This window comes from Sinocyclocheilus anshuiensis, unplaced genomic scaffold, assembly GCF_001515605.1.
Source record: "Sinocyclocheilus anshuiensis isolate Anshui unplaced genomic scaffold, SAMN03320099.WGS_v1.1 scaffold683, whole genome shotgun sequence".
Classification (NCBI taxonomy): domain Eukaryota; kingdom Metazoa; phylum Chordata; class Actinopteri; order Cypriniformes; family Cyprinidae; genus Sinocyclocheilus; species Sinocyclocheilus anshuiensis.
The window spans coordinates 100,635-116,356 of NW_015548218.1; the positions used below are offsets into that span (position 1 = coordinate 100,635).

General features: G+C 40.9%; 1 protein-coding gene across 2 annotated transcripts in view; it reads left to right on the plus strand.

The window, feature by feature from the left end:
- The first annotated feature begins 2,306 nt into the window (after positions 1-2,306).
- The window catches only part of LOC107654084 (neurexin-1a-like), a 192,097-nt gene continuing 178,681 nt past the window's right edge, over positions 2,307-15,722 (plus strand). For both annotated transcript variants that reach the window (XM_016441008.1, XM_016441009.1), the window contains exon 1: positions 2,307-3,061. In XM_016441008.1, the coding sequence (XP_016296494.1) occupies positions 2,353-3,061 (709 nt within the window). In that variant the 5' untranslated portion in view covers positions 2,307-2,352. The remainder of the gene's footprint in view (positions 3,062-15,722) is intronic.

Here is a 15,722-nt window from a genome sequence, read left to right on the forward strand (position 1 = left end):
TCCCATCCTCTGCCATACCGCCCCTGGGACAAAGCCACATGATTATCAATGTACTTATTCACACGTACGTTTATCCACACGTACGTTATCCAGACGCTTATCCACACGTACGTTATCCAGACGCTTATCCACACGTACGTTATCCAGACGCAAAGTAAAAAAAATCATTTTTTTGCTACGTCGCCGCCATGCCTCCGCGCAGTTTGAGCGCAGCTCCAACACGTGACCGTGACGTCTAACGTCTCATATCTTACGTCTGACGCCTGAATACTATGGGATTTTGGCCAGACGGATGGCGAGCGTATACACGTTAGTTCTCCTCTCAGTTTGCTTAGCGATCAGCAAAAAGTGCATATATCACACCCCATATAAAGCACACCTCATAATCCTGTCACATTGCACTCGCCATACCCAAGATGCTGCAGAGCTCAGCGCCTCCCGCGTCACGTGACCCGGTGTGTGTCAGCGCTACAGCCCTGCACATCATTTACTCGCATCACTTACCTCAATAACTCAAACTACCGTTTTCATCAGTCGACGAGAGCCGCGGCGTGCTGGGTAAACTGATTTTCATATCATTTTAAACGGCTGTGTTGTGTGTACTAGTCTATTCTGCAGAAATCCCATATAGATGCACATCGAGACATTTATTCACAGAATCAGCGTTCATTAACACTCCAGATGCGCTCGTGCAATGATGATGAATATAGTTTCGGTTTTGTCCGAATGGATCGTTTCAATAGATCTGCTCTTTTCTCAATGGATTCAGGTGAGCTCGATCGCTGCTGTTTGATGGCATGCGTGCTTTAAAGGATTTATAACGTGCAACACGAAGGGCTTTAATATGTTCCTCTGTAGAAGATGAGCTCATGTGGGAGTTCTCGAGCTGTGTATGGGGCGTATCACCTCTGATCGCATCTGGAGCGTCATTCATATTGTATATTGTACATACTATCTCTGTTTTAATCTTTGTGTTTTACTATCGAACCCGTCTGAAAATGAAAGGATGCGCTTGTGGACTTGTGCTTTATGAACTATGTAAGGTCGTCGTACACGCAAACATAACAATCGAACCCAAACGCCCTTAACGTGTTATCCAGAACACTGGATTGCTATTGCTGTAAGAATAAGTCTTTATGGGCAACGATGTTGATGTTCTAATCCGTGATGTACAGAGATTATTAAATATATAAAAGAGATGGGGATAGTTGTCACATGTCTTACTCCAGTTAGTTTAGGTAGGTTTTTTCCTCCTTGCATTAAAGTCTTGTTTACAATCAGACATTACCACCGTTTTTCCCACAAGAAAAAAAAAAGTGCAGTTAATTAAACACATTGAACCTGTAGTGGGACATGTTGTCACACTCTGGGAGGGGGTTGTTGACAGTACGGTAATTACATCTTTGTATGACATGAAAAACCTACTTCTACAACATATCTGTATTTTAAAATATACTATGGTATTTAATTATGTAATAAATAAATAAAAAGAAGAAAAATAGAGAATGTTTTACAGAAATGTCAAACCTTTTTGGCCAAAAGACATTGTAATTCATGAAATGACAACAAATAAATATGCTATTCCTTGATATAAATGGGACAACTTGCCTTGACCTGTGCATTTTTATGCAAATCCTGGCAAACAAAAAGAATGTACTGCAGTGAAGGCCACTCACAGTCACGTATTATAAGCAATAGTAAATCAGTCATGTTTGTCTACTAGGATTTGTGTAAGTCAGTATTTCCCAACCCTGTTTCTGGAGGCACGCCATCACTACACATTTTCTAACTCTTTTTAATTCCTAACACTTGATTCAACTCCAAAAGCTAAAAGAGATGAGTCAGATAAGGGAGACATCCAAAATGTGTACCACTGGTCTGCCTCCAGGAACAGGAATGGGAAACACTTCTGTAAGCAACTAATTCTTCCTTAGGATGTCAGAACGATTGTCAGATGAACTGCTATTGTGTTTTTGTTTTTTTCTCCAGTGTCAATGGCCGTATGTTGAGGGATCAGAGATGACGTCTGCTGCCTGCTTCTGCTGAAAGAGGATTTAACCCTTTAAAGCACTTATGGTCAAAACCACAGTTTCAGACAAAAAGTAACATGATGGATGACACTGAACAGTGTGCATACGGCAAAGCGTGGATGATAACTGAAAAAAATTCAATGCAGAACAAAAATAAGGTTGGTGACATGAGGAGAAAAGTTGTGAAATGGTCTCTATAGATGTTGAAACATCCTTAGAGAGACTGTCAGGTGGTTTATGTGATTTGGAAATTGTGGTCACTATTATATTTTGTCCATTCAAAATCTAACTAAGATTACTATAAACTCAGCCTGACTACATTATGATTCTTCAAATGCGACATGGTGCCCATCTCCTCTGGATTGGACTGGTTGTATGTGCTGTGGAAGCTGGAGCTAGTCTCCGGTTTACTGGCGCAGAGGGACAGTGGGCCTCGTTCCCCATGTGGAACGCTTGCTGTGAGAGCGAGATGAGCTTCAGCATGAAAACCAAGAATTTAAAGGGACTTCTGGTGTACTTTGATGATGAAGGCTTCTGCGATTTCCTCGAGCTGCACATACAAGAGGGGAAACTCAGACTACGCTTTTCTATTTTCTGTGTTGAACCTGCTTACGTACTTTCAGATGTTGTCATCAGTGACAACCAGTGGCATGAAGTCACAATCAGGAGGAACTTCAGAAACACTACACTCATCGTTGACAAAGAAATAAAGTGGCAGGACGTTAAGTCCAAAAGACGGGATATGACTGTCTTCAGTCACTTGTTCTTAGGAGGGATTCCACCAGAACTAAGATTGATGTCTTTACAGCTGACATCGGACACTGTGAAGGATCACACTGCCTTTATGGGCTGGATAACAGACTTGAAAGTCAGCAATTCAGAGCCTTTCATCATTAACAGTGCCGGGGTAAGCACTGACCTCTGTGGCTCACACAACATGTGCTTAAACGGAGGTGTATGCAGTGTTGTCAATAATGAGCCTACATGTGACTGCTCTGAAACCGGCTATCAGGGAAAGGACTGCGGTGAAGGTAAGCTATCTTGATTCAGCAACATTGCACGTGATTGATAACACTGCAAGTCATTTGCAAATCAATAAACAAGCCTAGAATATTTTTGCCTTAAAAGGAAGAGTTCCCTCAAAAATTAAAATGAGCTGAAAATGTGCTCACCCTCAGGCCATCCAAGATGTAGATGAGTTAGTTTTTTCATGGGAACAAGTTTGGAGAAATGTAGCATTCCATCACTTGCTCATCAATGGATCCTCTGCAATTAATTAAAATTACCAAAATTAGAAATGTAAAAATACCAATACGGGTTACCAATGAATTGTTACTCATTGGGGATTTGGGTGGTCAAGGAGCTTTATTTATGCTCTACCTTAGTGCAGCTTTTGATTTAATAGATCATGATATTCTCATTGAGCGCTTAGAACATGTTGTGGGTCTGAGAGGGACTGTTTTAAAATGGTTTTCTTATTTGAAGGAAAGATCCTTTTCAGTGACAGTTGGGGAATTCCTATCCTCTGCTGTTTCTATTAACTGTGGAGTTCCTCAAGGCTCAATTTTGGGGCCTATTTTGTTTTCTTTATTCTCACCAGAGGTGGAAAGTCCAGCGGTCAGAAAGTAAAAGTCCTGCCATATGTTTATTCCACTCATGAACTCAGCCAGCTGATTTCACTAATTAGTTCTACCTCCTGGCTGAAAAACTGTGCTAATTAGCAAATCCAGATGATTGGAACAAAATACTGAGGAGGACTTTTACTTTCTGAACCTGTACTTTCCACCTCTGATTCTCGCTGCCCTTAGGTCTTGTTTTAAAAAAAAAACAGCATGTCGTATCATCTTCATGCCGATGATATTCATATTTATTTGCCTATTAAACCTGGAGGACTAACTTCTCATTCATCTTGTTATTACGTCTTGTGGAGGTGAAGTGCTGGTTAGAGCAAAATCGTCTCCAGGTAAATGCGACTAAATCTGAACTTCTGTCACGATAACTGTAACGGGGCGAACGAGATGAGAGATGTGCGGATCCATCTGCAAAGCTTTATTTTCAAACATGGTCAAAACAGGCTTGGGTCAGACACCAGCAAACAGATATAGACAAGGCAAGACAAAGAGTAATCCATATACAGGCGTGGGTCAAACGACGGCAAACGTAATCCAGGGGGCGAGGCAAACGGGTAATCCAAAACATGCAATAATCCAGGCAAGGGGCAAACAGAGTCCAAACGACAAAACAAGAGAATAATCAAAGACAGGCAGGTGATCAAGAAACAGGCAATCAGGCAACACGACGTGACTAAACTAAGACTAGAACTAGGAACAAGAACTGGAAACTATGACTGAAAACTGGCTCCGTAATGTTGCTATCACCAGGAGAGAGATACGTGCAAACAATACTCGGCGATTTGAAAGAGGAAGTCCATGGCTTATAAAGTGTCTTAGATTGGTTACAGCTGTGTGTGTCATTAGTGCAATGGATGCTGGGAAATGTAGTCCAGGGTATAGTTTAGCAAATCCAGATGATTGGAACAAAATACTGAGGAGGACTTTTACTTTCTGAACCTGTACTTTCCACCTCTGATTCTCGCTGCCCTTAGGTCTTGTTTTAAAAAAAAAACAGCATGTCGTATCATCTTCATGCCGATGATATTCATATTTATTTGCCTATTAAACCTGGAGGACTAACTTCTCATTCATCTTGTTATTACGTCTTGTGGAGGTGAAGTGCTGGTTAGAGCAAAATCGTCTCCAGGTAAATGCGACTAAATCTGAACTTCTGTCACGATAACTGTAACGGGGCGAACGAGATGAGAGATGTGCGGATCCATCTGCAAAGCTTTATTTTCAAACATGGTCAAAACAGGCTTGGGTCAGACACCAGCAAACAGATATAGACAAGGCAAGACAAAGAGTAATCCATATACAGGCGTGGGTCAAACGACGGCAAACGTAATCCAGGGGGCGAGGCAAACGGGTAATCCAAAACATGCAATAATCCAGGCAAGGGGCAAACAGAGTCCAAACGACAAAACAAGAGAATAATCAAAGACAGGCAGGTGATCAAGAAACAGGCAATCAGGCAACACGACGTGACTAAACTAAGACTAGAACTAGGAACAAGAACTGGAAACTATGACTGAAAACTGGCTCCGTAATGTTGCTATCACCAGGAGAGAGATACATGCAAACAATACTCGGCGATTTGAAAGAGGAAGTCCATGGCTTATAAAGTGTCTTAGATTGGTTACAGCTGTGTGTGTCATTAGTGCAATGGATGCTGGGAAATGTAGTCCGTGGTGACATGTGGAAGTCTGTGTAGTGTGACAGTCAATATAATGGAAGAGCAATCTCTGGTGGTAAGCGGATGGAAGTCCATGGGCAGGATTCGTGACAATAACTCTGGGAGGCATTGGCATGGTAATGTAGATGACAATGTTAATGTGTTTATGGTTGCTTATCTTGAAATTAATTTAGCAGACCACACAATATGCACAGCGATATGGCGTAAAAGAGCATTCACTTAGGTGTTAATTTCAGATGTTTCTGAAGCACACTGCAACTGCTACAGCAAGCACTAGCCAAGTATTTAAATGTTGAGCAGCAAGCTCATTGGCTTCTGATACAAAAAGAACCAATCAGCTGCTCCATGTGATAATGATGTCATTATGTCAGATTGAGTTTGACCTATCGAACTGTGCCATCTTGAGTTTCATGCCAGAATTTTGGATTTATAATTTTTAGGCCAAATCAGGTTGACAGTGACATAAAAGATGTTTTAGGTCCATGGTCAATGACTGTACTGCCCCAGATAAGGAATCTGGATGTAATATTTGACTCTACCCCAAGATTTGATGATCAGATAAAATGTGTAGTGAAAAGTTGCTTTCTTCAATTGAAGACTATTGCAAAAATGAAGTCTTTTTTGTCTGTTGCTGATCTTGAGATAGTGATTCACACATTTGTCTCCTCACGCTTGAATTATTGTAATGCACTTTATTTGGGAGTAAGCCAATCTCTTATTTCAAAATTGCAATTGGTCCAGAACGCAGCTGCACGGCTCCTCACTAATTCGCAAGTGAACTCGTTTATTGCATGTGCTGTGAGTTTAGCGCTCGGAACGCAACGGCCACCAGTTAGGCTTTATTTTTGCGGCAGATGATTACAGCATTTTACTAGATTTGTAGTGAGACATTTTTGTAAGCACGTTTTCACTGAAACTGGAGTTTTCCTTCAAAATAAAAGCTCTACTGCTGTTCCTGTCAAAATAAAAGCTTAAAAGTGCAGTAAGAATTGCTGACAGCTAGCGGTTTAAATGCAGTCCAAATTCAAAATATATTAGGAAAGGAGTATTGTAATTTCCCTACTGTAGTTTAAAGCAAAAATAATATACCTTTAAAGTTCAGGTACAAGTCAATTCACTCACTTTTTAAGTTTTCTTAGGAACATGGGTTGGAACTCTTAATTTTGAACTCTCCAAGTGCATAGAATAATTTAACTTTAAAATTTACAAAATTGTCATTTTTTTCAATTCTTCGTTTGTGTTTTTTTATTTTTTATTTCACAATAAATATTGTATCGTGGACTTCATATTGCAATATTATCGTATCGTGAGATTTTGATATCGTTACATCCCAGGTATACCATCAATTGATATTTTTAAATCTTGTTTGTAAACGTACTTTCTTTTAATTGTTGAAATTTGGAAGTCTTATTTTGTGTTATATTCTCTTTGATGTTGCTATCTTTTATCTTTTCTATTATTATTTTTTTGTCTTTTTGTTCTGTTTTTATCATTATTTGTATTTTTTACTGTATAGTCCTTTGGTCTAATTTGTAGTGGAAAGGGCTCTGTAAATAAACTAGACTTGAGCCTTGAATGGGTGCCGTCAGAATGAGTCCAAACAGCTGATAAAAACATCAAAATAATCCCAAGTAATTCACACCACTCCAGTCCATCAATTAATGTCTTGTGAAGCCAAAAGCATGTTTGTAGGAAACACATCCATCATTCAGGCGTTTTAACTAAAATATAAGTCCATAATCCATAATAACACTTCCTCTAGTGAAAAGGAGGTTTGGTCTGAATAAATGTATAATATAAATGGAAATCTGCACAGATCAAGCACCGTTTATAAGTGAAAACAGTCCAAAACAGCTCTAAATAAATATGCTTAAATTTTAGCCAGAAGCAATGGTTTGAAGTTAAAAAATGTCTTAATGATGGATTTGTTTCTTTTGGCTTCTCAAGATGGTAATTGATGGACTGGAATGGTGTGGGTTACTTGTGGATTATTGTGATATTCAGATATATTCTTTCAAACATTTGCAGTCACATTTCTTGTTATGCGTAGCTATTGTGCTACATAAATCAGAGACCTTTTCATATTTGTATTGCACTTTGTCTAAATGTTTACTTTCGTACAAACAAATAAGATGCAAACCAAGACGAGTTCAAGTTAAACATTCATTTTCAACTTTGATTATAGATTATGTGATTCTATACATTCAGTGTATGTAAGTGAATGTGGCAGATGTTATTCACAGCATTTCCCTTTAAAGGGGTCATCGGATGCGACATGCACTTTTACAAGCTGTTTTTACTGAAATGTGTGTTGGCAGTGTATGTACACAACCACCCTATAATGATAATGATCCTCCCAGTGTTTTTTTTTAAATCTCGTTCAATCATTTCCCCTTTCTCAAATCGAGCCGATCTCAGATGCCTGTCTGTGTGACGTCACACAGACAGGCTCCTCCCCCCATTGTTTGATTGACAGTAGTGTTTCAGCACAGACTGGACTGGTGTCTTACCTTAGCTCCGCCCTGAGTGAGCTGTCATCAGTCCGCCATTGTTTCACTGCCGGAGCAGATGTAGACAAGAATGACTCCTAAGCGATTGAGGTGTTCTGTTGTTGGATGTAATAATGAACATAGCAGTCCTCATTTACTCCCGACATCTGAGCCGCTGAAGACGCAGTGGATTACGTTTGTTTCTGAACAGGGCCGGCGCTAGCTATAGGCAGAGCAGGCAATTGCCTAGGGCCTCGGACTTTGAGGAGGGGCCTCCATAACCGTAACATATATATGCCAGTCTACTAGTCAAGACGGGCAGCAAAATAATATCTTATTGCGGCAACGTTTCGACCATCAGGTCTTCGTCAGGCACAAATTACGTAAACTGGTACAACTTTTTATAAGTAACAGGTGATCATTCTAATTAGACACATTCAATCACTGTGCAGGTACACTCCCACAAGGAAAGAGAGAGAGAGCGAGAGAGAGAGAGAGAGAGAGAGCTTAAATCCAAAAACATTCCCTTTGTAAAAGTTTCCTCTTAAAATCTCCCCTCCCTGACGGTTTTTGTACCTTCTCTATACCAATATACTGTAAGGCACTAACATTGTGTCCCACTTTGTTAAAATGAGATGCTATAGGACTGCGTTCAACTCCCATCCTAATATTACTCCGATGTTCAGTAATGTGGGTGCGTAATGATCTAGAAGTTTTACCAACGTAAGCGAGACCACACGGACAACGAATAAGATAGATCACATGTGTAGATGAACAAGTAATTGTACCGCGTATCAGTATGTTACGACCAGTGTGTGGATGGCTGAAAAATGTACAGTTATATGTAAAAGTACACTGGGCACAATTGCCGCATCTATAATTACCAGGAGGAAGAGTAAGAGTGACAGGCTTCACTACACTAGACGGGAACTCCGATCTTACAAGCATGTCACGCAGGTTACTTTGACGTTTAAAAACCAAATGGGGGCCATCCTTGAAAACATGAGACAATTTAGAATCACTAGAAATAATATGCCAATGCCTGTAAAGAACCTTACGAAATTCTGCACCTAATGCTGAATACCTAACCGAACAAATAGGGCTATTGCCTAGTTGTGTTTTATTGCTCATAGCACGTAGGCACTGTGTTTGAGAAGTATCATCAAATTTACTCTTAGCTTCTTCTATCCATTCCCTACGATAACCACGATGTAGAAATCTTGAAGTCAAATCAGCGGACCATCGAGAGTAAGACGTTTCAGTGCTACACACTCTGCACACACGCTTAAACTGGCCATTAGGCAGGCTTTTAATAAGAGGTTTTGGATGGAAACTATCATTACCTGCACAGTAATTGAATGTGTCTAATTAGAATGATCACCTGTTACTTATAAAGAGTTGTACCAGTTTACGTAATTTGTGCCTGACGAAGACCTGATGGTTGAAACGTTGCCGCAATAAATTATTTTTATGGAGCAGTTACATCAGTATGCGGACAATACGTTTGTATTTTTGCTATAGTTTGACTTTTTTTTGTCCTGCACCTGAGCCCTGTGTGGGTTTGTGGGATGTGTGCAACTTTCTTACACTTTGGTTTTTGAGCAAAATAATATCCTCATTGTTCATTGGATATTGTTGAATTGTCACTCACCTGCAATTGAACCAATTAATGTTGCCGTTTCAAAGCTAAATATTTGCCGTAACGAATGCATCCATTCATTCAGGTGCTGAAGCGAAGGCTAAGCTCCTATTGCAGGTGTGTAAGGTGTCGCCATTTATTTTGGAGTGATTGCAATGTATTCTAAATATAAACTTCTTCTATCGACCAGCGTCATTTCTGGACAGATCATTCACCGCTTTATTACGCGTTTAAAAAAGCGTGAGCACTATTGACGCGCCCAGATGCGACGCTTTGAATTTGCGCGTACAGTAAATGACATCGCACTGGGAGCTGACTAGCAAAATATCTACAAAAGTAAAAGCAAAGAAGTTTGTATTCAAATTCAAAAAGCAAACACACTAGACCATTAAAATTTTTTTATTTATTAATATTAATAATATGACAATAAATAGTTAATATTGGTTAAATAGGAGGGGGAAATCCTGCCCATACACAGCTAGGAAGAAAAAAATGATAAAATGCACTGATGTTCATTTACTGAAGTGGTATTCAGGAACTGTGAGTAAATTACTGAAAAAAAATACTGCAAAATAATAATAATAATATCACGGCTATAATAACATCCTCAACAAACAAAAAAGAGATTACCTTAGATAAAGTTTTATTATGTACGTACAGCACAGGTAAAGATTTTGGACACATTACAGTTTTTAATGTTTTTCAAAGAAGTCTCTTTGTCATGGTTTTGCTACTGTGAGGAGACGAAAGAGCGCGGAGTCGATGGAGATCCTGAACAGTAATAGTCTTTAATGAAACAAACATGGGAAACACGGAGCCAACAGGAACACACGTAGCACATGGGCGTATAACACCGGACGCAGGACACAGGAAAACACAGGGCTTAAGTAACAGGAACTAAACAAGGTAATTACTAAGACACACCTGAAATCAATTAACACAATCAACATAGGAGAAACTGGGTCATGGGAGCAAAACACAAGACACGGAACACAGGGGCAGTCCAAGGTCGTGACACTCTTATACTCATCAAGCTTTACATTTATTTGGTCAAAAATACAGAAAAAAACAGTAATATTGTGAAATAGAAGGTTACACTTTACTTGAAGGGGTATGCATAAGACTGACATGACACCTTCATAATCATGACATGACACCTACATAATCATGACATGACACGTCATGAATATGAAGGTTTTTTATGCATGTTTATGACAACTGTCATTAAGTGTCATTCGCTCAGTTATGTAATTTTTAATGCAAAGATGACATTGTTTGAGATGTCTTTGTTATGGGCTATGGTTAGGGGTAAGGGTAGGGGTAGGGTTAGGTTAGGGTTAGGTCAAATAATGTCATATTTGCATTAAAAATGACAACTGAGCGAATGACACTTAATGACAGTTGTCATAAACATGCATAAAACCTCCTTCATATTCATGACATGTGTCATGTCATGATTGTGAAGGTGTCATGTTAGTCTTATGCACAGCCCTTCAAGTAAAGTGTTACCAAATAGAAAAGTAAAAAACAAACAAACAAACAAACAGCATTTATTTAAAATAGAAATCATTTGTAACAATACCGTTCAAATGCTTACAATACAATGGGTCAGTATTTAAAAAAAATAAATCAATACTTTTATTCATAAGGATGTGTTAAATTGATGCTGACAATTCAGCTATGATACACAGAAATAGATATTTTAAAGTATGATTAAAAATAGAAAACCATTATTTAATTTTTTTTAATAAAAAAAATAAGTTTCACAATATTATAGTTTATTATAGTTTCTGTATTTCTGATCAAATAAATGCAGACTTGATGATCATAAGCGACTTTCAAAAACATTACAACTAGTAATGTGCCCAAACTTTTGACCGGTACTATACAAGTAAAAATATATACATTTTAAAATGAAATGTTGTGTAAATAAAAAGGTTAGAATCATATTTGTTTCAAGTGCTTTTTATTGGGGGTGGGGGGTGGGGGGCCTCCAACATGAATTTTGCCTAGGCCCTCCAAATGGCTAGAACCTGCCTTGAAAGGGAATGCGCCCCCGATCTACCTAAATGTGTCTATCTTCGCGCGAATCATTCATGATCCAGCTTCACCTACAGAAGTGAGTGTAAGGTTTTTTAATGAATATTTGCAAATCACAGCGAGTTTCATGATGAATGCGACTAAAGTTGACCGGTTCTCAGAGAGCAGCTCAGAAGAGAGGGGTGGGTCAGCAGAGCTCATTTGCATTTAAAGCGGCATGTAAGGAAACAGCTCGCTATGAACAGAGCTGTTTTTGACAGGGTAAAAACGGTGTTGTTTTACACTACCATTGAGAAATTTTAACCAAACTATGTTACAGACTTTTCATTAAGACCCTAAAGAATCATATCAACTTGTGGAAAATGGGTATCCGATGCCCCCTTTAAAGCTCAATGAAAAATTAAATATGTAGTACAGTCTCTATATATCAAATACTGACTGACTGGTCAGTTTTTTGGAAGTGTAGATTAGCTATATATTGGCTCAGTTAGCAACAGTTATACTTCGACAGGAATAATGTTGGATGCTCATTTCATTACAGCATTTATATTGTCTGTAGCTGGACTCTCTCTTGTTTTGAGTTCACTGACTAGTACATTTAATTGAATGTGTAATGTGTAGACAGCAGTGTCATTAAACACTGAGCAAATCATAATTCAGTGGGATAAAAGGTTAAAGGGATCCATTTTTTGTAGGCTGAAAAATCTGTGGTTCTACTGTAGACATTTAGTCACAGAGACTCATCATCTGAAATCCTCCACATTTAGCTCTGCTTTATGATGAACACATGTCTGCTCTGCTTTGTTGCATATTGCATACACTATTTTGATTATGCAGCACTTTTAAAAATCTATTTAAAAATCAACTGTACTTAGATTAAGCAGCATTTAAAAAAATCATTTAAAAATCAACACCACATGAAAACATCTCAGGTTAAGCATGTAACTATGGTTTCCTAAAGGAAATGAGACACTGCGTTGAAATGCTATAGGAACGCCTTGCCACGTGACTGCTTTCTGAAGCATGTGTGTAATCAGTCCAATGGAGAAGCAAGACGTCACGGGCGGGGTGACGTAAGCCACCAGGAAGCATTAGAGCATATCCGAAGCAGCACTGGTAAGCTTCTGATAGCTGAAGTAGCGCTGACAAGGATGTAGGAAGTATGGCAGAGAGACGCAGCGTGGTTACATGTGTAACCTGATGAGTTCCCCCACAGGGAACTTGGGGCTGCGTTAAAACACTATGGGAACGAGAATGCCCACTGCGCCAGAATGACAAATCCCTGTCAAGTGTGTGTGAGACGAACACTATTCAGGACATGAGGATTTGAGAACCTGGGGATGAAGCCACGTCTTAATTGTAAAAGCTGACAAATGTGTGTGGAGAGGACCAGCTTGCTGCATCACAGATGTCTGTCAGGGAAACTCCTAGAGAGAAGTCCTTGGAGGCCGCCATACTTTGTGTTAAGTGTGCTCTGACACCTAGAGAGTGACTGGCCATCAGAGGCCTCACAGGCAAGTGAGATGGTCTCGACCACCCACCTGCTCAGCATCTGCTTGGAGGGCAGGGAACCTTTCTTGGGCCCACCAAAGCAGACAAACAGCTGATCTGACTTAAGCCACAGGGTAGCTCTGTGGACCTTGGTATGTTAGTGGGCACTTTAGGGACATACCCAGGTCTAGGATGGAGGAAGGCTCTGACCATGCCAGGGGCAAATTCCAGGCATGAAGGTGAGACTGAGCGCCTGAAGGTCTCATATTCTCGTAAGGGATTAAATAGAAAGGAGAAAAACTGTTTTTGAGGTCAGGAACTTGACTGGCCCTTCCTCAATAGGTTCAAAGGGGGCATTGCTCAGGCCCTCCAGAACCACCGCCAGGTCCCAGGTTGGAATTTTAGAGTGCTGTGCAGGCCTCAGCTGCAGGGAGCCACAGAGGAAACGAGTTACGAATGGGTCTCTTCCCAATGACTGAACATCCAGAGGGGCATGATAAGCAGCTTTGGGCACCATGTACACCTTCAGCATGGAGGTAGATAACCCTGTGGAGAAACACTCCTGCAGAAACTCCAGAACTGTACCAAATGGGAAGCTGACTGGGTCTTGCAGTCACTGTCCACACCAAGAAGTGAAAAGTTTCCACTTCGGGAAAAGTTTTGCACTGTTTTCTTGTGCTGGGAACCCCTTGGTCTTGAGCTACTAGTGCAAAGGCCTCATGTACAGCAGGCTAAAAGGTATTGGGTGCAGCTGCCATCAGACCTAACAATCTCTGAAACTGTGTGACAGTGAGTGATTGGCCTTCTCTCACTCTTTTTATGGCTGTGAGAATCGATTCGATACGAGCAGGAGACAGACATGCCTGCATGATCATTGAATCCCACACCACGACAAAATAAGTGGTTCTATGAGCTGGAAAAAGCAAGCAAAAACCTGATTTGAGACACAATCTGTTTGATAGTGAGGATCTTTAACCAAAAGTGTTTGATAGCATGGTTCAGCAGACACAGATCTATTATCAGACACAACCCCTTCTTCGGAACGATGAAGTATTGGCTATATAACCCGGACTTTCTCTTGAGCAGAGGAACACGTTCTATGGCCTCCTTCCTCAAGAAAGTGTTTATTTCTTGTTCCATTACCAGAGTCTGCTCTGCTCAACCGCATTGAAATGAGGCAGGTGAGATCCAAACTGGATTCTGTAGCCTTTTTCTACAGTCTGCAGGACCCATTGTGAGACATTTGGCAGAAGTTTCCATGCTGCCACAAAGTCTACTAAGGGAACCATCCTCTTGAGGCTGGCCTCTGGTGTGGCTAGAGTAGTCACTCCGGTGCCCTGAAGTGGATGACAGGCAGGGAACGACCAGCCTAACAACTCTAGTGCCCCTGCTGGAGGGGATGAGCATTCTTGTGCCATACATACCATTGTCAGGCGGCAGCTGAAAACCGTGCTCGCAGGAGACCGCTGTGCCCTGAAGCACCGGAGGTCCCCGACAGAGAGAGTACGTCAACTCTCAATCTTTCTGCAGGGGAGTATGTGAAGTGACGCTCTGCTTCTGGGCTAGGTGGTACGAGAATCTGGATGACGGCTGAGGCTGCTCCCACCCAGCAGCTGGGGGGACCTGGGAGCGATGAGGGAGGAAGCGCTGGAATGCTGCCGTCTGCTTCCTCGCCTCCTGAAACCTCTCGACGACAAGTGTTTTTTGCATCGCTGAAGATTCCAGAAGGTAAAAGCGAAGCGTCCAGGAGGAAGAATCTGTCCTTATCATGCAACTCAGACAGATTCAATCATAGATGTCTCTCCCTGGCTACCAGGGCTGCCATAGAACGGCCGATAGCCCTGGCCGTCTCCTTGGTACCATGGAGAGAGATCTGTGGCCCGACGCAACTACGCCAGAATCTGTCTTCTCGCCCTCATCCAGGTCCTTAAGCAGGTCAGCTTGGTATGCCTGGAATACAGCTATAGTGTGCAGACATGTTCCAGCCTGACCTGCTACCGTATAATCTTTACCCACTAGTGCTGATGTAGCTTTAAGCAGCTTAATGGAAAACCTCGGGGCCTTCAGGGATGATGCATAGTCAAGGGTAGGGCTGCACGATATATCGTTTCAGCATCGATATTTAGATTTGCGCATCCACGATAGTCACATTGTAGGATGTGCGATGTTTAGTATACTGATTTTTATATTTATACTGATAGTTTTCATGACAGCTGTCGTGTCACGCCGCCCCGCGCCGCAACAGCTAGAGGCCGTTGTAAATTATTTGAACTTTGTGTCAGCACATCATAAAAAGAACTAGGGATTTACTCTCGGGGATTTGTCGTGCCGCGCCGCATCCAGTGTAGACCTCATCACTGATTATAAAGGGTTGTATTCTGGGTTTGAAATTAACTTTTTCACTCACCAGCCAATTTGGCTACTAAATTTTTAAGTTACCGGCCATTCATAATTTCTACTAGCCAAAAAAATTAAACAAATAAATAATGAAAAAAAGGCCGGAGGTAAGCCAACAGCTTGAGGCTGTCCACACTGGATGCGACAAAGTGACAATTGAAAATCATTTGTACTTTGTCAAACAGTAGGCCTACGTCATAAATAGAACGAGGCATCAGTTTACTGTCGGGGATTTGTCGTGCTGTGCTGCGCCACATCCAGTGTAGGCCGCATCACCGATTATAATGGGTTCTATAGTATTTTGTCGCATCTGGTGTAGACGGTGTG